General features: G+C 38.0%; 1 protein-coding gene across 1 annotated transcript in view; it reads right to left on the bottom strand.

Moving 5' to 3' along the window:
• Positions 1-26,077, bottom strand: part of PRUNE2 (prune homolog 2 with BCH domain) — a 338,542-nt gene that overhangs the window by 231,455 nt on the left and 81,010 nt on the right. Inside the window, exons 4-6 of the mRNA XM_044001558.1 lie at positions 19,562-19,725; positions 5,019-5,171; positions 2,251-2,345 (exon numbers count right to left, since the gene is read on the bottom strand). Coding sequence (XP_043857493.1) covers positions 2,251-2,345; positions 5,019-5,171; positions 19,562-19,725 — 412 coding nt within the window. The remainder of the gene's footprint in view (positions 1-2,250; positions 2,346-5,018; positions 5,172-19,561; positions 19,726-26,077) is intronic.

Here is a 26,077-nt window from a genome sequence, read left to right as displayed (position 1 = left end):
AAACGTCAAATGGGGTCACAAAGGGTCAGACATGACAAAATGATTAAACAAACAAAAAACAAGGTCAAAATGTTCATGATGATGATTTAACAATGCTCTCACTTGCTTCAAGGAAGCTCTAGTATACCCCTTCATGAAAGGAGGTTGAATATCCACATAATCACTAAATTACAGATTAGAATTTAAAGAAGTTTCATCCAATCCAAGTGTTCTTAATCTAGGACCCATGAACTTGTTATTAAAAATATTTTGATAATGATTTCAATACGTTTGGTTCCTTTTGTAATTTTATGTATTTTCTTTTGTGCATTTAAAGACAGGGTCCATAGGCATCACCAAATCAAACAAAAAAGTTAAGAAAATATCTTTTAAATACAACTTGATCACCTCTGGTATCAGAGATTTACTGTTGATAAATGCAACTTGTTCACTTTACACAAAAGGAAACTAAGGAACAGGGAAGTAAAGTGATCTGCCACAAGTGATAAACAACAGGTCTAGTGACTTAAACTCAAGTCATCTTTTTTTTTCTTCAGGGCAAAGAAGGTTAAGTAACTTGCCCAGAGTCACACAGCTAGTAAGTGTCAAGTGTCTGAAGCTGGATTTGAACTCAGGTCCTCCTGAATTCAGGGCCAGTGTGTTATCCACTGCACCACCTAGCTGCCCCCAAACTCAAGTCATCTTACTCTTAATCCATTTATCTTGCTTTAAAACTGTCATGTATGAGCATAACTAGTTACATGTATCCAGGCATAGGTGTAAGATCCTCAAGTAGAGACAATAATGGGAATATACAACTCTAAAAACCCAAGAGAAAAATTCACAATTATTCATCACACTGATGATCCAGCATCTAACCTAGTGTATTAACATCTGAGGTACTTAAAAATGTTTGTCGAATACGAATAATGTTGATAAAAGAGTAGGAGACAACTACCAAAGAACACAGACCTACACAAAGCAAGAGAATTGTGAAAGAATGTGCAGAATTCTAGACAGCTACAAATGCACTTAATTAACTTTTCCTAATTAGAACTATATTTTATATAAGATTAGCATGCAAGTTGCTGAAAACTCCCAAAGTAGATAAAAAAGATAATTTATTAAAGAATCATACAAAGACAAGAATGACATAAGCATGAGTCACCCCTGTAATAAAAATGGAAAGATTTACTTATTATTAGTGCTAGAGCCTTCATGATTTATAACCAAAATGACAGGCTTTCTCAGGCTGTGGAGCTTACAAAAGCCAGTGTAGATATTATTTTTTTAAAATGACATATAATTCCAGTAAGCAGTGTCAAGTAGCACATACAATATGTGAGACAGAAGCAGACAATTTTTTGTTAACTTTCTATTGAGATATGATAGGGTAGCCCATACCCCAGGAATTGAAGTTGGATATTTTTCATTGTTTATATTTTAAAATATCATAACAATAGGTACTCCATGGCTATACACATCCAAGAATGTAAAGAAGGCACTAGAATGTTGAGTGTAACTAGAGTGGTGAATGTATAGGAAGGTAAAAGTCACACAGGATAGGCAAGCATGAATGGATTGAGAACATTGTCATTGGAAGAAGGAGGAAGAAGAGAAAGAGGGGGAGGAGGAGGAGGAAGAAGAAGAAGAGTAATAAATATCATTTGTATAGCATTTTAAGGTTCATAAAGTGTTTAAATGTGTTATCTCATTTGATCCTTACAACAACCCTGGGAGTTAGATGTTATTATCCGCATTTTACAGTTGAAGAAACTGAGGCAGAAAAAGGTTAAGTGACTTGCCCATTTGGTACACATCTAATTAGTGTCTGAACAAGAATTTTTGGAATTGGGTCTTCCTAACTCCAAGTTCAACATTCTATCCACCTAGATGCCTACAATACGGGAATACCCATATTAATAAGATCATAGATCATTAGGATATTGGAGGATGTTAATATGTATTCCTATATAAATAGTATCACAAATAGGTATTCACAGCAAACAACTTAAAAGTTTAAAAATCAATGACAAGGGGCAGCTAGGTGGTACAGTGGATAGAGCACCAGATCTGGAGTCAGGAGAACCTGAGTTCAAATCCGGCCTCAGACACTTAATACTTACTAGCTGTGTGACCCTAGGCAAGTCACTTAACCCCAATTGCCTCACACACAAAAAAATTTTTAAATCAATGACAAAGAATTCTGGAAAGAAAGGTCAAGCATCACATAATGACTCATACTGAACATTATATCATTTCAAACCTTACCTCAAGGGTCATGTACACAGTACTAATTGCAACTTTTATTTCTCCATCTGTCAGTTCCTTTAGATCCTTCAGTATTGTCTGTTCGATACTTAAACCTGTTAAAAGCAGGAAATCATGGCTTGGTTTTACTATAAAGGAATTTTACAGTATAACAATATCATGTTAACATGTTAACAGTATTAACATCAATTCCTCCCTACCCTCACCTCCTCCAGTATGATGTAGAAACTTAATACTTCTTAAAGACATATTTGTATTTAGGGAATCATTAGTATCCTAAAGCAAAGGAAACCAATGAAATGAACAAGTTTAGAGATCACTATAGTTTTTAAGACAAATTATATAGAAGGCACAGATTATATAGATCATTGATGATACCATAGCAAAATTACATTCTCTGATTTATTTCCAGGGACTTTTTGAGTGACCCAACATTTCTACCTCCCCCAATTTTTTTCATGGAAATATTTTCAATGTGCAGTTCCCCAATTCTAGATTTTCAGCATTGCTTAGAGTTTTAGTCCGGTGGGTTTGGATGAAATCCCTAATACAAGAAGAAGTTACTTTCTTGGTAGGAAATTCTCATCCCATGTATATATTGTGATTTTTCTTCACCTTTTTTTGAATCAGAAAATCCATAGAGACATATGGACAAAAGTGGTCTTCATTCTGTGCCTCCCCATCTTGCAACCTCACAATTCAGACAGAATCTGGTGCCAGTAAAGACTGGTAAATTGCAAGCTTATGTTATGTTTGTCTTTTGTTCTCAAAGAAGACCAAGACATCAGGGTGATATCATGACTTGCACTGAATTGGATTTAAGTGAGGAAGGGCTGTGCAAGGTCACCAAACTTACTCTCTCCTCCAGAGCCATCCGGGTTCAGTGCTAAGATAAATATCAAGATGACTGGAGAAGGCCTTAGATGTTTAAGGTAATTGGGGTTAGATGACTTTCCTGGTTCACACAGCTAGTAAGTGTCTGAGGTGAGATTTGAACGCAGGTCCTCTTGACTCCAGGGCCAGTGTTCTATCCACTGCACCACCCAGCTGCCCTAGATTGACTTGAAGGTTGAAAGACCATAGAAAACTACATAACTAAAACTACCTAATGGACCGTCCATCTCCTCCCCGAAAGGGTGGTCCTTCAAAAACTGGCGTACTTTTTACCACACTAAAAAACCCCATAAACTACATAACTATCCTATTTCCCAAATAGATTATTTGTAATGTACTCATATCAACAGCAGCAAAAGCACCAATTAGGCATCAAATGGATGTTATTTCATCATTGTGTGTATTTTTCCTGTTCTCCCATTGAGCTATTCAATGTTCAGGATGTCTTCCTCTAACTTAAAGGTTCTTAACCTGGTAGGGGGCAGCAGTATTAATGGACCCCCTAAGGACTCTGTGGATAGATTTCAGGAGGGTCCTTGAATTTGTTTTTTCTTTAATATTTATATATATATATATTTCGATATGTTCTATTTCCTGTGCAATCTTAAGTTTTTTATTTTACACATTCAAAAAACATGATTCTGTAAAGGGGTATCTAGGCTTCACTCTCTTGCCAAAGGGGTCCATGGCACAAAAAAAAAAAGTCTACAAATCCCTGTCCTAGATAATTTTACATTTGTGGGTTAAAAGATCGGCCCTTTGGCTGCCCATCTGTTATCCCCTACTCTCTCTACATGGCCAACCCACCTTTCCTGATAACCCATTTCCTAAACAGACACACACACACACACACACACACACACACACACACCCATTCAAATAGGAACAGAGATAGTATGGTGACTGGACCTGTAATTGCATTGATGTAGGGAGGTCTCAGGGAGAAACTTTCTCCAACAATACATGTCAGCACCTTCTCTGCATCTAATAGTTTTATAGGGCTTCCTAGATCAGTGAAAGGTTAAAGGATTTTCCAAGGGTTTCATAGGTAGTATGTGTCAGAAAACATTCTGCAACCTATCCACGTGTATATTGTAGATATTTGCTTTCTTCTTCTTCACTAAAATCTAAGTCCAATGTTTCATCACAGCATAAAGGTGACCCTGAATTTTCAAAATTTGTGCCAGTGGAACACAAGCTCTGATGACTCCAAACAGACTGGAAAGGTTTCTAACAAGGGACAGGAGACATTATGTGTCTATTGTCTGAGGATCAGTCTAGCCAAGCTCATCACTGAGCTTATGAATTTTTCAGCTACAGCTCATCCCAAAGACCACACTCAGTACTAGAGGCACCGGGTTCTATGGCAATGGAGGGTGTATCCATACTGATCACTGAACCCTGAAGGCTATTTTTGTTGAATGAATGATGGTCCCCATCTTTATCAAGAAACTTTGTTTATTTAAAGAAGCCTGGTAAAGTGAGCCTTCAAGCCTCTCATCAACAGAACATTTTCATCGACCCAGCCTTTCTCTTTCACTTCTTCATATCCTTCTAAAATATCATTTATTTATAAAATGCTCTCCAGTTTTGCAGTCAGCCCTACCCTGTTCTTAAAATAGAACCCTCTCTACAAATGGATTCTGTACAATGGTGTGTCAGGGGTACACATTAATCAAAGGAATAACCAGCACATTTCCAGACATCAGTACCTCAGAGTATTGGCAGTGAGATAACTGTACCCAGGCAGGTCACAATTATGTAAATGAAAATATAAAATATGCAGGAGAAACTCAACTTCTGAATTAATGCAATACTCTATCCCTCGTATTCACATAGGAATTGCTATGTGTCTCAGTGATGTCAGCACTTACCTTGAGCACTGCATTGGGTCTCTTGCAGAACACTGATAATGTCTTCTCTTGGAGGCAAATCAGGAAATTTCTCTTCTAGAATGGAAAGAATTTCTTCCTGTTTTTCTGACATCTTCTCAGATTCCATGGACATCCAGTTGAAAAGAATACTCCCTGAAAAGAAAGAGGCCCCGCTTTTAAATACTCCAACCAAACTAAGTATGATGTGAGAGCCTACATCTGCTTGATTCCCATAAGCAGTGATCTTACCCCCTTTTTTCTTCCCCCTTTTAATTCAGGTTCAAGTAATTAAAAGGCTCCTTTTATGGTAGTATTGAAGGCCCATCACTCTGCCTGAGACTTTGCAGGTTTAATAAATGTTCATTGGTCGATTAATTTGCAAGACTGAAATGAGATTCAAATGAGATGATGTATGTGAAATGTACTTTGAAAAGTGCTGAGTGTGTGACAAAAAGAGGGCAGGGGATTACTGTGAAAAGGAGGACATATCCATAAGGTGGGGACTGGTTAATGTTTCCCAACTTTGACAAAGATAATTTTTTGCCTCTTTCTGGTTTATCACCCTCATCTCTTTATAAGCTTCTTCTGTCCTTCCTTTTCCTCTACTGGGGGAACCCTGGGCCCTTTCCACTTTCTGCTTCACTCCATAAATTCTTTCTGCCCTTGGGCTTGACAACTAGCCACAAAAAATTAAAATTTCAAAAGTTGAGTTTTGATCCTCTTTGCTTATTAATATACAGTAGGATGAGAGCAGAAAGAGATCTTAGAGGCCCTCTGGTCCAACCCCAGGTTTGAGGCTCAGGGAAAGTAAGTGATTTGCCAAGGGGCATCCCAGTAACTAATAAATGGGGGAGCTGGGATTCCAACCACGCCCCTAACTGCCTGCCTCTCAACTTGACTGGGAAGCTTGTTTTCTGCAAATTGCCATGTTTATGAAAGGTTACTTACCCATTTGAAGGAGTACTTGTGCATTTCTACTAGTGTTACACAATTAGAATCTTGGAGGGGGAGAGGTTGGTGGGTTTTAGTTTTGGGTAATCATCTAATCAGAAAACAATGGGATTATAGATTATAGATTTATTTCTGAAAGAGACCTTGGAGGCCTTTGAGTCCAGTCCCACATTTTACAGATAAAGAAACTGAGGCACAGAGATGTTAAAGGACTTACCTGTGTAGTTAATAAGTGCCTGAGCCAGGATTCCCTGACTGGTGCTTTATCCACTATATTATGTTGCCTCAAGGAAAATGGCCTAAGGAAATGCATAGCAACTTGGTCTAATGGACTCATTTAGACCACACAATTTGCTGCCTTTATGACCTTATACAAGGCTATTTCCCTTCTCTGGGACTCAGTGTCCTCATTTGAAAAAAGAGACTGTTGAAGTAGATGCCTGAGTTCTCTTCCACCACGAGCTCTTGGGAACTTATTGTCAAATAACTCCAGGTTAGGACAATTCACAATTTCCCTAGTGTAAGGACTACAAGGCCTGACAGGTAACTCAGGGCTTCCAAGTCTGTAAAGTGCTTGACGTGCACTATTTAGATGACAAATTGATTAAAGAACTTCAGGCAGCACCAATTAAATGTCATGGTATTCTTGTCATTTGGGGAAGAAGAGATCTTTCCCTTCCTCTTAAGAGAGGAAGTATATGCCACACACATAACCTTAACCAAGCTAATATTTCCTTTATAGTGTTAAGTCCTGAAATAAAAGAAATAAAGTGTCTTTAAAGGCCTTTGAGTCTCATTCTTAGAGAAGAACCAACCCAAGGCCATTTTCCTGGCTAAACAATTTAAGAGTCAGAACTCCTTGGGATCATTCATATCCATATCCATTGCTATTATTTTGTATACCTCAATTATTTTAATTGCTTTCATGTCTGAAAAGTTTATAGATGAATCCATCTAGGCCCACATAGCACTTGGAATAATTGATTCGATCTTTCACAACACCTTGGTTAGTCAACTTTGAGTACAATGAAAAACATTAAAGTCTCAAACTCTCACCCTCTTCTACCAATTACTGTATGCAAAGCTCCCAGAGCATAACTCGGGAAGCAAGGTAGCACATGATACCCTGCTCCCCAACAGTCATCATCTTGGAATCACTGAAAAGGAGGGTGCACCTTTAACACCAGCACCACAAATTCCAAATGGATTAGAGTTAGGGCATTTCTTCTACAAAAGGAAAAAGCTAGGCAACCATCTTTGGAACCACCATACCCCTATCCTGATATGGATATAAATTTGAAGATTTGAAGTATCCTAGCCCTGTCTCTGACCCTGGTAGAGCCTCAGTCTACTGTCACAAATCTCTTTTCATGTGTTAGTCTTGTATGTGGATTTTTTCCTCTTTTTCCTAAAGTATACACTGAGTTCTCTCTATTCCCACTGCTGTTACCACAATAATCACATGTCTGGAAATGCCTTGGCCATGAAACAGGTATCTCAGAAAGAAGGCCCTCATCTGGAATGAGGAATTACCCTAATTAGGTGACAAAATGATACAGTCCACTAATCCACCCATAAAATATTCCTCTGGGGCCTTATTCTCCTTCTTCTCTACATCATTTCCCTATGCAATAAATCACTCCCACAACTTTAACTATCACTTCTATAAGACTCTCAAATCATCTCTAGCTCTGACCTATTCCCAGGACTCCAGACAGAGATAACCAGTTGTCTACCAGACCTCTCAACATGTGTGTCCCATCAACTGCCACAAACTCAAAGTGTCCAAAACCTGTTCCTCATTTGGATTTCCTTAATTCTGTCAGTGGCACCACCATTCATCCCTTCTCCCATCCCTTGATGTTGTCTTTAACTCTTATCTCTCTTGATTGTAAAACTCTCACCACTAATATTCAGTCAGTTAACAGGTCCACTCCTTCTACATCTCCAGCATGTCTCATCTCCATCTTTTCCTGTCTATTTCCACATCTAGCATGCTAATAGAGATCTTTACTACCATCCATCTGGACTGAGAGACCATGGTATAAAAGGATGTTTAGAGGTAGTGGGAATTAGAGGATCTGAATTCAAATCCACCTCTGTATTTATCACTATGTGACCATTGGCAAGTGAGAACCTATTTGGACGTTAACAGCACTGTTTAAAGGGGAGGTGTAATATTTATATTTAGACCAGTTGACCCATGAGGTTCATTACAAATATGAGTTTCTATGATAATACTCACACAAGGGAAAGGGTTAGGGATGGGATCTCTGATTTCATTGATATAAGGAACTCCCTCTATTAATGCAGGTAGTTGAGTTCCCTGCAACTTAGAGTCTTAGAGAGTTGCCCAGAGCACTGAGGAGCTGTGTGACTTGCCCAGGGTAACACAGCCAAGAACCTGTTGAGTTGAGAATTGCCTATGCTCATTGCCAGAATCTTCTCAGTGAGTGACACACACAGCTGACAGAGTTACCAGCTGTTGGTTGTTATTACCAGCTGTCAATGACTAAAAGTAAAAAATGTACAGTCCTTCATATATTGTTGATCAGTATAATAAAGAAGCTTCCTAAGACCTTGGAAAAATTATATGCATTTTACCTTTTAATTGATAGTAAAACTCAGAAAACAACTTTATCTTTATCCTTTATAATATGCCACATATTTAAAACCTCATGTTGTAATGAACCTAAAGCTCAGAAACATAGATTTTAAGCTCCTCATGGGCAGGAATGCTATCTTCTTTTTTTTCCCTTTGTTTCTCCCTCAGCACCAAGCAGAGTGGACAGCTATATAGCACAATGGATAGAACATGGGACTTGGAGTCAGGATGACTCCTCTTCCTGAATTCAAATCTGGCCTCAGACACTTACTGGTTGTGTGACCCTGGGAAAATCATTTAATCCTGTTTGCCTCAGTTTCCTCATCTGTAAAATGAGCTGGAGAAGGAAATGGCAAAACATGACAGTATCTTTGCCAAGAAAATCCCAAAATGGGGTCATGAAGAGTTGGACATGACTGAAAAATGACAATAACAACAGCACCAAGCAAAATGCTTTGCATATTATCTTTAATAAGTGTTTGACAGATAAACACTGTCTTATGCTTCCAGACTCAAACAAGAAATCATGTTCACTTAAAATTTGGGTTATGTGATCAAAGGCTTAGATAAAAGAAAAGGTGGAGTTCATTGAATCCTACCCTACCATAATAGAGATGAGAAAACCAAGCCCTAGGAAGGTTAATAGTTGGTCCATAGTAACACTAGTAGTAAGTGGTAGAAGCAGGAAATAGAACCTAGGTTTTCTGACTCCAAATTCAGCCTCATTTTCTTTTCTTTTCTGTTTTTTTTTTGAGGAGATAACAAGCATTTTACTTTATGAAATAGATATTTGACCCCTCAGTTTACATCAAGTATAAAACTCAAACAGTTTCCTTGGTTAAGGATCCTATTGTAAATTGATATCCAACAATGACTACAGGAGTCATGATATACTCAACACATATTCCACAATAGGGTCCAATGGGATCAACAGCACAGGGATTTTGGCTCTAGGCTGTTGGGCTAAAAGTTTACTGAATTTCCTCCCCCAGACTCTGATTTTCATAAGGCACTCCCAGTAGGGAAACTCCCTCTTACCAATTCAGATCAGCAACTATTCTACAACTTAGAGCCTCCTTGAGGTGCATAGCACACCTTGCCCAGGGTCATTTAGTCCATACGTGTTAGTGGTACAATTTGAGCTCTGGTCTTCTTGATTCTGATGATGCTTTCTGTCAACTACATCATACTACCTCTGAGAAAGGAGATGATTTTCTGAAATTAAGTTTTTAAAAATATTTATAATAATATGTTAAGTCATGGGCTGGATTTGTTTACTTGGTGGAGGGTTTTAAGCATCTATTGTCCAAGTAATCAGGATACCTGCAGGATACTTCTTTTCTGAAGGGAAAAACAAAACTATATCCCAAGTTATACTTTATCTAGAGTTTCCTGCCATACCACTTTCTTCAATGTGTGCCAAGAGTCCATTTAGCAATAGACTTAGTTAAGCAACAACATTAGGAAATCTATCAGTCAAAGACACCTCTTAGCTTTAAAAATCTGATTTTGAACAGCAAGCAGGCTCCACTCCCAGAGGACTGTTGACATTCTAAGATGCTTATGTTGACACAGATGTACCTTCAAAATGAACCATAGTCATTCACCTTCCCGTTGTCATGTGCAGGTTGTGGATACTAATGCTAATAATAGAGATTCTAATACCACGAGTAACACCTATCATGCCAGGTTTTCCAAATTGACCCTTCCATTTCTTGTTTAAAAGAATGGAGAAGTGAAACACCACCTTTGCCAAAAGCAAATGCAGAACATTAATATTAAGCATGATCTAATGAAGGCAGAAATGGTTTGGGGAAAATATCAAGCATAGCAAAGGCATCTTCTGCATGATAAAAACTAGGGTGGGGGAAGGCCTTCAGACATCCCTTCCTGGTTCACTTGGGATTAGGCTTTCATAGTTAAGTGGGTAAGGAGGAAAGGAGATTAAGGAGGGTAAGTGTGTAATAGAGGAGTGGAGAGGAAAGAAGGGAGAAAGGGGGAAGGAAGAAGGGGGAAGAGAGATCACAAGAAAGAAAATTTCATTTAATCTAGTCTTCTAGGAAACAAAAAAGAGGCATCCTCCCTTCCCCCATCTTATTCAAGTTCTTAATCTTTTTTGTTTTTTGGTTTGTTTTTTGTTCTGTTTTGTTTTGTGGAGCAATGGGGGTTAAGTGACTTGCCCAGGGTCACACAGCTAGTAAGTGTCAAGTGTCTGAGGCCGGATTTGAACTCAGGTCCTCGTGAATCCAGGGCTGGTGCTTTATCCACTGCACCACCTAGCTGCCCCTCAAGTTCTTAATCTTAAAAAAAATCTAGAATATCTAACTTTTTAAAAAAGAGAATGTAGAGAGAAAGATAAAGAATAAAAATTTAACTCACTTCATTCTTTTAGGACATTTATTTATGTATTTATTATTTCAAGCTTTTATTCAAAGACTTAACAGTCTTGGAAAGCTAAAATGTCTAACTAATAAAAGAGGATGTGGGGAGAGAGGGGAGGAGAGAGAGAAAGAGAGAGATTGAGACAGACAAGGAAAAAGAGAAAGAGAGAGAGAGAGAGAGAGAGAGAGAGAGAGAGAGAGAGAGAGAGAGAGAGAGAGAGAGAATTTCACTCAGTTCAGTCTTCCAGGACATAAAGAGGCTCCCTTATTCAAGGCCTTAATCAGCTTGAAAAACTAAAATTTCTAACTCTAAGACAATATTTAACTTTACAGCCAATGAGGGAGGTAATGGGAAAAGGATATGGAAGGAGAGAAAGGGAGAACAAAAGAAAAGAGGGAGAGAAGGAGAAAATGAAATAAAAGAAAAGGAAGACAGAAAGAGAATTAAAAATTAAAATCTAGGTCACTTCAGACTTCTAAAGCAAAAGAAAAAGAAACCTCTTATTCAAAGCCTTCATACTCTCAAAAAGCTAGAATGCATAGCTTTTAGGAAAGCTTTGAGAAAAAGCAAACAAAACCCCTTAATTCCTCTAAAGCTGACAAAGCTCTTTAGTTTTATGAGCACAGAAAATTATCCCTTCCCCTCACACCTAAAATCCCCCACAGAAAACAAACAACTGAAAACAATTCACTTGGACTTTGTGACCATTTTGGAATAGGAGTGATTCACTCTTCTGGCAAGAGAGAGATGAAAAAGGCTGGCACTGCTCCCCGCTGAGCTGACCTCCTTAAAAGGATGTTTTTGATGTTGCTACTTCAAGCTACTAAAACAGGAAAATCACTTCTCTTTATTACATGCGTCATTACTCTAACAGAAGAAGGAAGTAGACCTATATCAGAAGGTCTGATGTGCTTTTTTAAAATACCAATACTGCAAATACCAGGTACTGTCATTGCTACTGCCCCTCCTCTACAGAGTACTGCTACTGCCACATGTAGCATAGGCTGGCTTCCCTTTTAGCATCCTCTAAGGCCTTACACAAATCTATGTGAGGAGCAATTTATGGGAATGTCTTGACCCAAGGTACTTCACAGTGAGTGGCCTGAACCTCATCATTGCCAGCTGGTTCCTACCAAAAATATAAATAAATAAAGCATTTGTAATGATTCTGCAATTTAACAGATCCTGCATTTGGCAACAATCCTCCCATGAATATCTCCTGGGAAATAATACAGGCCCCGGATTCTGGCAGCTTTTATAATTGTTTGTTTTTTGGCACAAACCCAGGACAAAACCAGGCATCAGCTTTAGGTCAACGAACTGTTGTGCTCTTCCTTCCTTCCTTCCTTCCTTCCTTCCTTCCTTCCTTCCTTCCTTCCTTCCTTCCTTCCTTCCTTCCTTCCTTCCATTCTCTTTCTTTCTCTTCCTTCCATTTTCTTTTTCTTTCTTCCTTCCTTCCTTCCATTCTCTTTTCTTTTTCTTCCTTCCTTTCTCTCTCTCTTCCTTCCTTTCTCCTGCCTTCCTTTCTCCTTTCTTTCTTCCTCCTTTTCTTTCTTTCTTTCTTTCTTTCTTTCTTTCTTTCTTTCTTTCTTTCTTTCTTTCTTTCTTCCTTCCTTCCTTCCTTCCCTCTCTCCTCCTCTTCCCTCTTTTTCTTCTTCTAATAACAATGTTGCTTTTCAGAACAGGTTGTACTGAAAGGCCATTCTATAGGATCATGTTGCCACTTGTTTGAAGGGGATAACTGCCATAAAAGGCCATAAAATTAATGCCTGGACTGAATTAATTTGAACTTCTGACCTATACGCGATGGTGCCAATTAATAATAGTAGCTAATGTTTATATAGAATTTTAAGGTTTTCAAGCTACTAAAATATTATTTCTTTTCATCCTCACAGCTCTATGAGGTAGGTGCAATAATGAGCCCTACTTTACAGATGGGGAAGCTGAGTCTGAGAAAAGGTAAATGACTGATCCAAAGTCACACAACTACTGATAGTCTGAGGCAAATGCCTTTGTCAACATGTATTGTTTTAGCCAAAGTTGATTCAATTCAATCTCAAAAACATTTATTAAGCGCCTTCTATGTGCAAGTCACAATGCTGACCTCTGTCAACATGCAAAAATTTAAATGCAGATGTCAGCTATTCAATGAAGTGGATAGAATACTGAGTGTGGAGTCAGGAGAGACCTGAATTCAAATCCTACCCCAGACCCTTGCTAGCTATATGATCTGCATAAGTTACTTCACCTCTGTCTCCCTCAGTTTCCTCAACTATAAAATGGGGATAATAATAGCATCTATTTGCTGAGTGAGATGAGCAGAACCAGGAGAACATTGTACACAATATCAACAACATTGTATGTTGATCAACTGTGATAGACTTGACTCTTCTCAGCAATAAAATGGTCCAAGATAGTGCCAAAGGACTCATGATGGAAAATGCTCTCCACATCCAGAAGAAAATAACTGTGGCATCTAGATGCAGATTGAACGATACTATTTCTATTTTTTTGTTTGTTTTTCTTTTTCAAGGTTTTCCCCTTGTGTTCTGATTCTTCTTTCACAGCATGACTAATGCAGAAATATGTTTAATGTGATTGTACATACATAACATATCAGATTGCTTGCTATCTTGGGGAAGGGAGAGGGAGGGAAGGGCAGGAGAAAGATTTGAAACTAGAAATCTTATAAAAACAAATGTTGAAAACTATCTCTACATATAACTGGAAAATAATGAAATACTTTTGTGGGAAAAAAATAATAGCATCTATTTCCCAGGGTTGTCGTGAGGTTCAAATGAGATAATAATTGTATGAGTGCTTAGCACAATGCTTCACACATAGTAGGTACTTAATAAATTCTTGTTTCCTTCTTCCTTCCCAAACAGTGGTGAATAAGCAAAATTTGGGTTTTTTAAAAAGTTATATTGTAATCACATATACAGCTGTCCCTGCCAAGTTGAAAGGAATTAACTAGAAAGCCTACTATCATGGGAAGAGTAGTAAAATAGGAAGGGGGGGCAGGGAACAACCTTGTTCTAGTACTGGCCAGACCACTGATGACCAGTGTGATTTTGTGCAAGTGGATAAATTCAGTAAGCATCTGTTGAACAAGTGGAGCCATTCCATGTTATTGCTCTTCATGCACTCTCCATCTGAGGCAAACCAGCCTGCTCCCATTCCCTTTACAAAAGATTCCATCACCAGCCTCCGTAGTCCTTAGAATCCTCTTCCTTCTCACCTCAACCTCAGAGTCCTCAGCTGCCTCATTGCGACATCTCTTGATTCCTTCAAGTTTTCGATCTTTACTTCTAGAAATTTCTGTTTATCCACTGCATTATCTCACCTTTACCTGCACCCCCACTCCCCCTCATCCCCAGTAGAATCTAAGTGGTTTTTGAGGTCAGAGTCAGATTTATCTTCGTATCACTTAATATAAAGACCTGCACATAGTCAGCACTTAAATGCCTATTCAATTGAATTGAAGCTGGAGTCCAATAATTTCTTATTCTCTGGTAAAAAGGGAAAAATAATCCCTGTTCGGCCTACCTACAGGGTTATTTTAATGATCAAAAGAGATAAAATATGTTAAAGCACTTTAAGAAACTATAAAATACTACACAACTGCCAGCTATTATTAAATATAGAACACTTTAAAAAGCTGATGAAAATTTTACATATGGAAAAAATTCAAATTAGCTTAATTTATGCAAACAAATTATGGTGACAGATGCATAGCAATTCTAACAGTCATTTGTTTTTATGAAATAGCTCAATACAGACACAGAAGCCATTGATTTCTACGTGATACAGTGGATAGAGTGCCAGACCTGGAGTTAGGAAGATCAAATGTGGCCACAGATATTTACTAGCTGTATGACCTTGGGCAAGTATCTTAGCCTCAGTTTGCTTCAGTTTCCTCATCTGAAAAAAGGTGATAATAGGAGCGCCTACCTCTTACTGTTGTTGTGGGGATCAAATGAGATAATAAAAAAATTAAAAATTAAAAAAGGAAAGCACTTAGCACTGACCTCACAAATAGAAAGCACTATGTAAATGTTAGTTGTTATTATTATTATTGGTGGTGTTTCTGTGAAAACTATTAAGGAAGTAATTTAGAGCTGAAATCTTTTGGCAAATGACACATTTGTATCTCTGCCAAAAACATAAACAATTCACATTTTGGGTGGACTCAAAAAAAGCAAAGGTTCTAGAGTCAGAAGATTACAGTTTGGATCTAGGACTTGACAGTTACTCACTGTATGACTCCAAGCAAATCATGTGACTTCTCAGATTCTCCGAGTCTAAAATGGGGGTGATAACATTTGTACTTACTACCTCCCTGGACTACTGTGATGAAAGCACTTTGCCAACCTTAAAGCACACTATAAATGTGAGCCATTAGTGATTATTTCGTGTATTTTATGCTCTTAGTCCTTCATTCTCCCTGTAAGTTATGGAAAGCCAGAGTTTCCAAGCATATACTTTGTGAAAGGAATTAGAATAGACATTGGCAGGAAGAGCTCCCAAGGAATTACTTCCTCTACCAATTCAGGTTTGCACCTTCTGATCTACAGAGTTGCCTCAAGCACTGGTAAGTGATTTGTCCAAGGTCACCTATCATATAGCAGAGAGAAGAGTTGAACCCATGCCTCTCTGGGTCCATGGCTAGCTAGCTAGCCTCTAGGCTATACAGCCATGTGGAAAACAGGGTCCAGTTTTAGTCCTGTCCTAATCATTGCATGGCTTTGAGTGACCCTGGGTTCACAAAGGTTTCACCAGGAAAACACAATTTCTGGCAGACGATATGAATCTGGAAAGGCTGTGATTATAGACACAGTGACAGGCTGCTGCCTGAGGCCCAGCCTAGTTAAGCATGGTGATCCATGGCCCTCATGCTGTCCCTGAAAATGAAGAGAAAGTTCTGCTTTCTCTTTAGTCTAGGAAAAATGTAATTTCAGTTAGAGATCATATTACTCTTGTCTACAAAACAACAAAAACCCTTTAGTGTGGGTTAGTTAGCACCATTTAGAACCATTTATTCACCTTTGGAATCCCTAGAAACATAGATCAAATTCCAGAATTAAAAGGGGCCTCAAGTAGAAATTCCCCCTAAAACACCAATGATAAGTGATCAACCAGTTTCTACAACTTGGTGATAAGGAATTAGGCTCAAATGAGGTAGCAGTTTCCTCCCACCAAATAGCTTGTGTGTTGTTGTTGTTGTTGTTGTTTTTTTCAAAATAAACCAAAGTTTTGACTAGCATAGTGCATGAGGTAGCTAGGTGGTACTAGAGTCAGGAAGACATGAATTAAAAAGTCCAGACTCAGAAACAAACTAGCTGAGTGACCCTGGGAAGTCCTTTGATCTGCCTCAGTTTCCCATCTCTAAAATAAGGACAATAATAGCACTTATCTTCAAATTCTTTTTTTTTTTTTTTTGCAGGGCAATGAGGGTTAAGTGATTTGCCCAGGGTCACACAGCTAGTAAGTGTCAAGTGTCTGAGGCCGGATTTGAACTCAGGTCCTCCTGAATCCAGGGCCGGTGCTTTATCCACTGCTCCACCTAGCTGCACTTATCTTGCCTGCAGGATTGTTATGAGGACAAAATGAGGTACTATAGGTAAAGCAGTTTACAAACCTTAAAGAGACATATAAGTGGTAGCTCTTATTATATAAAATTATTTGCAGCATTTTCCCTGTACCAGATTTTTATTTCATCAAAATACTACCCCTTTGCCTGAAACCCCTAAATGCCTTCTTCCCTGGTTCTGAAGCAGAGATTAATGATTACCCCTTTGCTTAGTTAAGGGCACAGTCTTCCCATCCAGCACTTCTACAGAGAAGTTCCCCAGCCAGCAAAATATTTAATAGCGGGTTTACCACGACCATTCTTTCTACAACATTTAAAGGGACCCTGCACTGTTAGCTACCTTTTCCTACTACAGGCATCATAGGAGTGGTGGGAGGGGGAACAGGAGAGAATTTATACAACAGTTTACTAAACGTTCACAAGGGAACATCCACCCTGTGACTTTCTTTCTTATATCTTTCCTGGCATTAATCTATGGCAATTTCATTTGCCTCTATTAATTACTTCTGAAAAAAAAATGCAGCACATCCAATTTCAAGCTGTACAAATTTCAAGAGGCAATACGAGGTGAGAAATAAGCTAAGCAGAAATGTCTCCTTTTTAAACCTGCACGCAAGTCAAAGTGGAGCTAGCCATTTCAATTAAAATTTGTGCATCCCTATGATAAAGGAGACGGCAATGTGGAAAGCGCCAGAAAATGGAAAGCACTAGAAAGTAGAATATTTATGCTGCTGGGCTGAGGTCCCTGCTGCTTGAAGCCATCACAGCTGGGTGATGATCATGAAGTTAGTACTTCATGTTTATGTGGTGCTTTGTAGCTTACCAAAAAAAATCACATTCTTGACACCAACTCATCATTTTGTCATTTTTTCAGTAGTATTCACTCTTTGTGATCCCATTCGGGGTTTTCTTGGCAAACATACCAGAGTGGTTTGCTATTTCCTTCACCAGCTCATTTGACAGATAAGTAACAGTCGAACAAGGTTAAGTGACTTACCCAGGGTCACATGCCTAGTAAGTGTCTGAGGCCAGATTTGAAATCAGGAAGATGAGTCTTCCTGGTTCCAATGCTCTATCTGCTGTGCCACCTAGTTGCCCTTGACACCAATTCTAGGGGTCACCTAAAGTAGTATAGTCAATTAGATAATAGCTCTATTGTAAAAGGGCCTCAGTTCAAATCCTGACATTGGGTATGTTGACATTGGGCATGTTAATCTAAATTCTCTGGGCCTCTATTCTGAAATGAGTGGATTTCCCCTAGATAACTTTTGATCCTAAAGTAGCTAATGCAAATAATAATCTTTCCTATTTTCCAGAAAACAAAACTGAGTTTTAGAGGTGTTATATGACTTTCCTATAGTCATGTGGTAAATGAGTGCCATTTCTTAGAGCTGGGATTGAAACTGGGTTATTGATCTCAAACTGAGCATGCTTTTCACTAGACCATACTGCCTTTGATATATGACATCTATAAATGGGCAAGGAACATATAAAGAAAAATGAGCTGCAAAACCCCCAGACAGCTAGAGCTCCTCCTTTGGTAACCCTAAGCTTTGTTTGGTTAGCTTTCATCTTATCTTGTCCACCACTCCACTTCCAAACCTTCTCCATGCCACGTTGCCTGTGTTCTAGCTTCCACCTCTACCCAGAACTGAAGGTCCCACCTCTGAGACCAAAGTATTTTACTTTCCCCCTTCCAACCCATCTCTGAAAACAATAACCAAATCAACACTATCAGTCCTGGTTTTTAAAAAATGTTAACTAGGGGCAGCTAGGCAGCGCAGTGCATAAAGTGCCGGCCCTGGAGCCAGGAGTACCTGAGTTCAAATCCGACCTCAGACACTTAACACTTACTAGCTGTGTGACCCTGGGCAAGTCATTTAACCCCAATTGCCTCACTTTAAAAAAAATGTTAACTAATTGACCTAGGACTCCAATCCTCATTCTCTCTGACTTCCCTGTCTAAAATGACCCTTTCCTAGCCATTATTACCCAATGTCAGGTGATTAGGTGGCTCTAGTGGATAGACCACTGGGCTTAGAATCAGGAAAACTCATTTTTATGAGTTCAAATCTGGTCTCAGACCCTTACTAGCTGTGTGACCCTGGGCAACTCATTTAACCCTGTTTGCCTCAGTTTTCTCATTTATAAAATAAACTAGAGAAGGAAATGGCAAACCACTCCAATATCTCTGCCAAGAAAACCCCAAACAGGATCACAAAGAGCTGGTCACAACTGAAAAATAACTTTAAAATATCCTATATGTCAGGGATTCTGACTGGGGTCTACAAAAAATTTTTTTTAACTGGTATCTATATTTAAAATAATTGGTTTCATTTCATTCATTAAAAATTCTTATTCTAAGGAGGAACTCATAGACCTTATCAGATCACCAAAGGGACCTTTGATACAAAATAGCTACATTGACTTCACTTATTAGAATGTAAATTTCTTGAGGACAAGGGCTGTCTTATTTGCTTGGATTTATGTCCCTAGCACTTAGCACAGTACTTGGCAGTACCTGCTTAATAAATTATTTTTTATTTATTCATCCACCACAAACGGACAAGAAAAATTAAATTATCTGAACAGTATCATCAAAATATATGCAATAAAAAACTATTTAAACATATAAACATGTATACCCAATACATATTTTTTCTACTGCAGAGCATGTGTGTCTTCATACCACTACCAAAAATGTCCTGGACAGTATGAAAACAGCCAGAAGAGCTATCCCGGCTCCCCAACCGTTGCGCAGTGGCACCATTTAATATTCTTGTCTAGCAAAACAGCAAAGATCCCTCATGCCTATTTTTAAATGCACATTTTTAATATTCAATATAATGTTACTCTTTAACAAACTCTTTACTCCCTGCTTCTTTTATGAAGCTTCCTGTGGTCTTTAAAGGGATTGTTAACCAAAGAATGGATCGCACTCTTTCTGCATGAGCAGATTGAGAAACACTCCATTAAGCCTTTCAGTATTTAATAGAAAGTGTAATCTCTCACCTCTGAGGAGATGAGCCAGTTGTTCAGTGACTAACTCAGGGGCCTCCCGAAGAATTTCTTTTGCCACAAGGGAGGAAGAAGACTCGTGGTACTCGAAGCTGGTATCACATCGTTCAGCTGGATTAATGACTTTGACGACAGCAGATTCTAAAGTTTTGTCCTCACTACAACACAGATGAAAAAAGAAGAAAAGGAGAGAGAGGAATATAGATATTGGATTTTTTTAACATTTACTGTATCTTTTATCATGTACAAGCAAGTCACCTACAAATGAATTTTCTATTATTGTTCGGAGCAAAAAATTTACTTACTCAGACCATAAAGAAGGCAGCTACGTGTCACTTACATCACTGCTTCATTCAAGCTACATCTGCCTCAAAAATTTTAGGCAGACAATCATATTAGCAATCTGACCTTGAAATGCAAAATAACCAAATGTGCAAGTGGTCACCTCTGAGAAGTCTAACTATGAGCTCTGTAAGTGACTGACTCATATATACAAAATTCTCAGGTTTATCCAATTTGTCATCATCAAAATATTTAACAGAAGTGGCATTAGGAAAAAAAACCACACAGAATTTGTTTGCTTTCCCCATTGTTCTTTATAACTGAGCTTGAGTTGACTTGAAGGAAAGAGTCCTTTTTAAAAAAATGAATAGAAAATAAACACAAGCCCTGAAGGCTTATAATAGTGGCCATGAAGGAAATTTAAGGAATTTGCCTTTAAATAGAATTTAAATATCTTATAATCATATACAAATATAAGGACATAGAGTCATAGATAGAGAGGTGAAAGGTACTTCAGAGGTCATCTGGTCTAAGTAGCTCATTTTACAGATGAAAAAACTGAGGCCCATAGAATTGATAAGACTTGCCCAAAGTCACAGAGGTTAGCAAAATTCTCAGTCTATCCTTAATTAAAATGGGATGTCCACGATTTTCATTGATTTTTATATCTCAGAACTTGTTCCTTTTATTACTTAGGTTAAGAAGAATCACTTTGATTCAGACAAGCAGCTAGTAGAAACAACTAGGTAGAGTTCCTTGAGAGGGAACATTGTTTTTGCCCTTTTTTGTGTGCATAGTGTCTAACACATAGTAGGTGCTTAATAAATGCCTGCTCAGAGAGTTGGAGATTGAGGAAATGCCCATCAATGGGGGAATGGCTAAACAAATTGTGGTATATGAATGTGATGGAATACTATTGTGCTGTAAGAAACGATGAGCAGGAGGAGTTCAGAGAAACCTGGAAGGACTTATATGAACTGATGCTGACTGAGAGGAACACAACCAGGAGAACATTGTACACAGTAACAGCAACATTGTGTGATGAACAATGGGGATAGATTTGGCTCTTCTCAGCAGTGCAACAATCCAAAACAGTTTCAAAGAACTCATGATGAAGGATATTCTCAACATTCAGAAAAAAGAACTGTGAGTTATAAATGCAGACTGAATCATACTGTTTGTACTTTTGGACTGTTTTTTTTTTCCTTCTTGTTTGAGGTTTTTCCTTTGTGCTCTGATTCTTCTTTCACAAGATGACTAATGTAGAAATATGTTTGATGTGACTGTACATATACATCCTATATTGGACTGCTTTCCATCTTGGGGAGGAGGGAGGGAAGGGGGGAAGAAAAGAAAACTTTGGAACTAAAAATCCAGTGTAAACAAATGTTGAAAACTATCCCTCTATGTAATATGTAACTGGAAAATAATAATTTTTTAAAAGATATAAATTTTAAAAAATAAATGCCTGCTAACTGGATGATTTCAACAACCAATTACTGACAGCTTGTTTTATTTTTTTCTTTTCTCTTCTTTTTTTTGCTGGGCAATGAGGGTTAAGTGACTTGCCCAGGGTCACACAGCTGAGGCTGGATTTGAACTCAGGTCCTCCTGAATCTAGGGCTGGTGCTTTATCCACTGTGCCACCTAGCTGCCCCTTTATTTTATTTTTTAAAGTGTTTTTCAAAAAGCTTTTGTGTGAAGATACACAGTTTGACACTGAATTTTTCTCTAAAAAAAGATAAATTGAAAGAAATGGCTTCAATTCATTCTAGATTAGGAATGATGAGAACTGTGTCCTAGTCCTGGCTCTGCCACCATATCCCTTCCAGCTCAATAAAATCTATTATTTTAGAAGAGGTTATTTTGGCCCAAAAATATTCTACCAGAAAATCTGGGTAAAATTTCTTCATATTTTACATAAGATCACAAGTAAACTGGAAGATACTGTTCCCCTAAAGCCTCTCTATTTCAAATTTAATTAATAATAATAATAATGATAATTGGCATGTATATACTACTTGGAGGTTCACAAAACACTTTATATACGTTATCTTATTGGTCCTCATAATTATCTTATGAGAGAGGTGATATATTATTTCCAATTTACAGATGAGGAAACTGAGGCTGAGAGAACTTAAGTAACTTGACCAGGGTCACACACCTACGAAGTGTCTGAGGCAGGATTTGAACCTAAATCATCCCAACTTCAACTCCCACACTCTGTACCACGCAGCTGACTCAATTTGGTGGTATTCTTCACTACTCTAAAATTTCTTAGTTCATCATAGATTTGAAGGTGAAAGGGATCTTAGAGGCTATTCTACTCCAAACTCTTCAGGGCCAAGAGATGTTAAGTGGCTCATCCAAGGTCACACAGGTCACAATTTGAACCCATGTCCTCTGACTCCAAGTCCAGTTCTCTTTTCACTGTATGATTCTGTTTGATTATTACATGGTTATCTAAATGCAAATTTTTATCTTGAATGCGGACACATTTCAATGATGAATTTGGTCTATTTGTGTTTTTATACATACACCAAAGAACTGGTTAATGAAAAGTTAGTTGATCAAATTGACTTTTATTTTATTTACCCTGGCTAATATTCTCCAAGGATCAACAAAATTTACCATAAACACAATCAAACAATTTACTTTATTTATAACAACTATTTTCACTAGAGCCCATTAGCACATCAAAACGGTGCTTAGTGAGCTAACAAAGTGCTCTGTCTCTCTTTTACCCCTATAGTTAATTGAAATTTTTTTCAATATCCTCTTAATATGCTAATAACCCCTAATGAGGGTCATTAAATTAACCAACTACAAGATTGAGGACCAAAATTTTGAGAGAGGCTTAGTATGTCAACTGTCTGACACCGATAGCTATTAGCCTGTTATACAAAATCAAGTAATCAACAAGCATTTATTAAGTACCTACTGTGAATGAGGCATGCTGCTTAGTGATGAAGGCACAAATACAAAAATGAAATTGTCCTACTTTCAAACATTGCATTGTAGAATGAAACGTACAGATATAAATAAGTACATGCAAAATGTATGCAAGATAAATTGAAAGTAATTTTTAGGGGAGGTTCCAGCATTTGGAGAATCACAAAACGCCTCAGGTAGGAGGGGGCCTTTGAGCTATATTTTAAATGAAGCTAGGGATTCTAATAGGAGATGAGAAAGGAAGGCATTCATTGTATGATTTAGGTTTACAAAGTTCTTTTAAAGAATACTATTTGGATACAACGTATTATAAAAACATAAGACAGAAGGCAGTATGGTATAGTCTATAGGCCACCAGACTTGGAATCAGGGAGACACTTATTAGCTCTGTTACCCTGGATAAGTCACATAACCTCTCTCTGTCTCATTTTTTAAAATTCAATATTATTTTTTAAAGTCTAAACATTATTCCTCTTATTTCCAATTCCCCAACCATTGAGAAGGCAAAAAACCCAAAATCTATTACAAATATGTGTCATCAATCAAAACAAATTCCCCCATTAGCTTTTTAATAATAATAATTGTTATTATAATTATAACAACTATGCTTTGGTCTACCTCTATATTTAAATGTAGATAGCATTTTTTTATCTTGAGTCCTCCGGAACTGTGGTAGGTTCCATTATTGTGATCCAAGTTCCAAAATCTTGCAAAGTTATTGGTTTTTCATCATTGTTGTTATTGTATAAATTGTTTTCTGGGTTCTATTCACTACATTTTGCATCAATTCATGCAAGTCTTCCCAGGTTTTTCTAAAATTTGTACCTTCGTTATTTCTTATGTCTGTGCCTCATTTTTAAAACTAGGAGGTTAGACTCAAATGATCCTTTCCCGCTCGAAATCTATGATCTTTTCATCTTGTGATTGTTTTAGGTCACTGAGCTTTTTCATAAACAGGGTTCCAGAGTATATTTTGAATATTTGTAAAAGACTTACCAAATCATTTAGGGGCACTCAGAATCATAACTAGCACAATTTAAACAAGGTTCCTGGAGGAGGGAAGAAGTGAGATACTTCCTCTTCAAAGAAGTCATACTTTCCAATCATCCAGGGTCATGTGGTACCCCTTTCCCATGATTCTTCTTATCCCTTAACTTCACTGGGTCAAGAGTGTGTAATTTAAGATTCTAAATGTGGATTCTAATCTGTTCCCCCAGTTTTTGGGGAAACTGACTAAAATCACTGATAAAACGAGTTTAGGTTTTTAAGGGTTTATTGAAAAATAGAAAAAGATTGAGAACAGAATTCCAACAGCCTGGCATTCCTATCTTTCCTCAAATTTCCTGTGAAGTCCTCTGCCGCCACCACCACCATCAAGTCAGGAAGCCAAAAGAGCGAGAGCTCTCCACGCAGGCCCTCTTTCCTCCTTCCTGTTTCCTCCCAGAAAATAGGAGGCTCCTCAAGTTGATTGGCTGGTAGCCTTGATAGACAGCACCCAAGAGCAAACGTCACTTCCTGACGCCAAGGAAAAGCCACATGGCCTTGCCCTCTGAGGCATTCTCCTCATGGTGGAGCTTTCCTATAGTAAGTCTCCAGTAGGTGGCATCGTTCCAATCATTACAAGAACTACCCCCTACATGGTGCAACTGCATCCACAATGATATTGTCCTCTGCCAGACATAGTTATAACTACTTACAACTCTGGGAGTACTTGTAAAGGACTAGTATTTGCCACAGGGAAACATCCCCACAATATTACCTTCTTGGATTTGTTTGGGTTTGGGGGGGGGCAATGAGGGTTAAGTGACTTGCCCAGGGTCACATAGCTAGTAAGTGTCAAGTGTCTGAGGCCGAATTTGAACTCAGGTCCTCCTAAATTCAGGGCCAGTGCTTTATCCACTGTGCTACCTAGCTGCCCAATATTACCTTCTTAAAAACAAATCCCATTTAGAAAATACAGTGTCAATAAATAGCCATCAATAACTATGAGTGTGCCATCTCTTTCATGAAACCTTCCTTGATTCTCCATTTACCTACAAAGATTTCCATATAAGATTTTAGTAGCTTATTAATATGATATATCCTCCTTGAGAACTTCCATGAGTGCCACCTACAAATCATCACTCCCCTCTCCAATATTCTATAGGACTTTCTTTACACCTTTCTTCTTATGTGTACCACATTCTACACTCTATAACAACTTTGCAGTCATTCTAACTACTTGAACATATTTCTCATCTCTCCTTCTGAATTATAAAGTCCTTGTGGATAGGGACTGTGTTTTATTCATTTGTACATCTCGCATAGTATCTTACAGCTAAGTAGACATTAAATACATGATGGTTAAAAGATGATTGGGTCAGAAAAGATGACCTCCAAGGTCCCACCAGAATGAACATTCTATGACTTGTAGGTGTCATTTCAATTACTTTCCATTTCCCAATGAAGATCTCAGTTTCAGAAAGATTGTAGTAGCTTATTGCCTACTTTTAAGAAGTTAAGTAATATTAAGGGGCAGCGAGGTAGCACAGTGGATAAAGCACTGGCCCTGGATTCAGGAGGACCTGAGTTCAAATCCAGCCTCAGATACTTGACACTTAACTAGCTGTGTGATCCTAGGCAAGTCACTTAACCCTCATTGCCGTGCCAAAAAAAAAAAAAGTAAAGTAATACAATAGTAAAATTTTAGAGATTTAAAAACCCCATGGGTATCACCTAAGTGTAACTTACACATACACACACAACATTTTGAAGGTATATAAAAAGAAATCCAAAGAGATAAAATTAACAAACAAGCATTTATTAAGCACCCTACAATGGCCCAGGTACTATATTAAGCACTGGAGATATACAGATAAAGAAGATAAATTCCCTATTTACAAGGAGCTTATGTTCTGTCAAAGGAGACAAAATGTAAACATAGAGATATATTCTTAAAAAATAAACATGTAGGGGGCAGCTAGGTGGCCCAGTGGATAAAGCACTGGCCTTGGATTCAGGACTACCTGTGTTCAAATCCAACCTCAGACACTTGACACTTACTAGCTGTGTGACCCTGGGCAAGTCACTTAACCCTCATTGCCCCACAAAAAATAAAAAGTAAAATAAACGTATAGCATAAATACAAAATAAACAAAAGATACTTAATGAGGACGAGCACTAGCAGTTGGGGGTAAGACTAGACTAAGAAGGTCACAAAGCTTGATTGATTCCCAGGCCAAAGTAAATGCACTTTACAAATTTACTATTTATTATTATTTTTTTTAAATTTCGATC

The sequence above is a fragment of the Dromiciops gliroides genome, chromosome 1 (genome assembly GCF_019393635.1).
Source record: "Dromiciops gliroides isolate mDroGli1 chromosome 1, mDroGli1.pri, whole genome shotgun sequence".
In the NCBI taxonomy this organism is placed as follows: domain Eukaryota; kingdom Metazoa; phylum Chordata; class Mammalia; order Microbiotheria; family Microbiotheriidae; genus Dromiciops; species Dromiciops gliroides.
The sequence above is the reverse complement of the archived record's forward strand: the minus strand, read 5'-3'. Positions and strand labels throughout refer to the sequence as shown.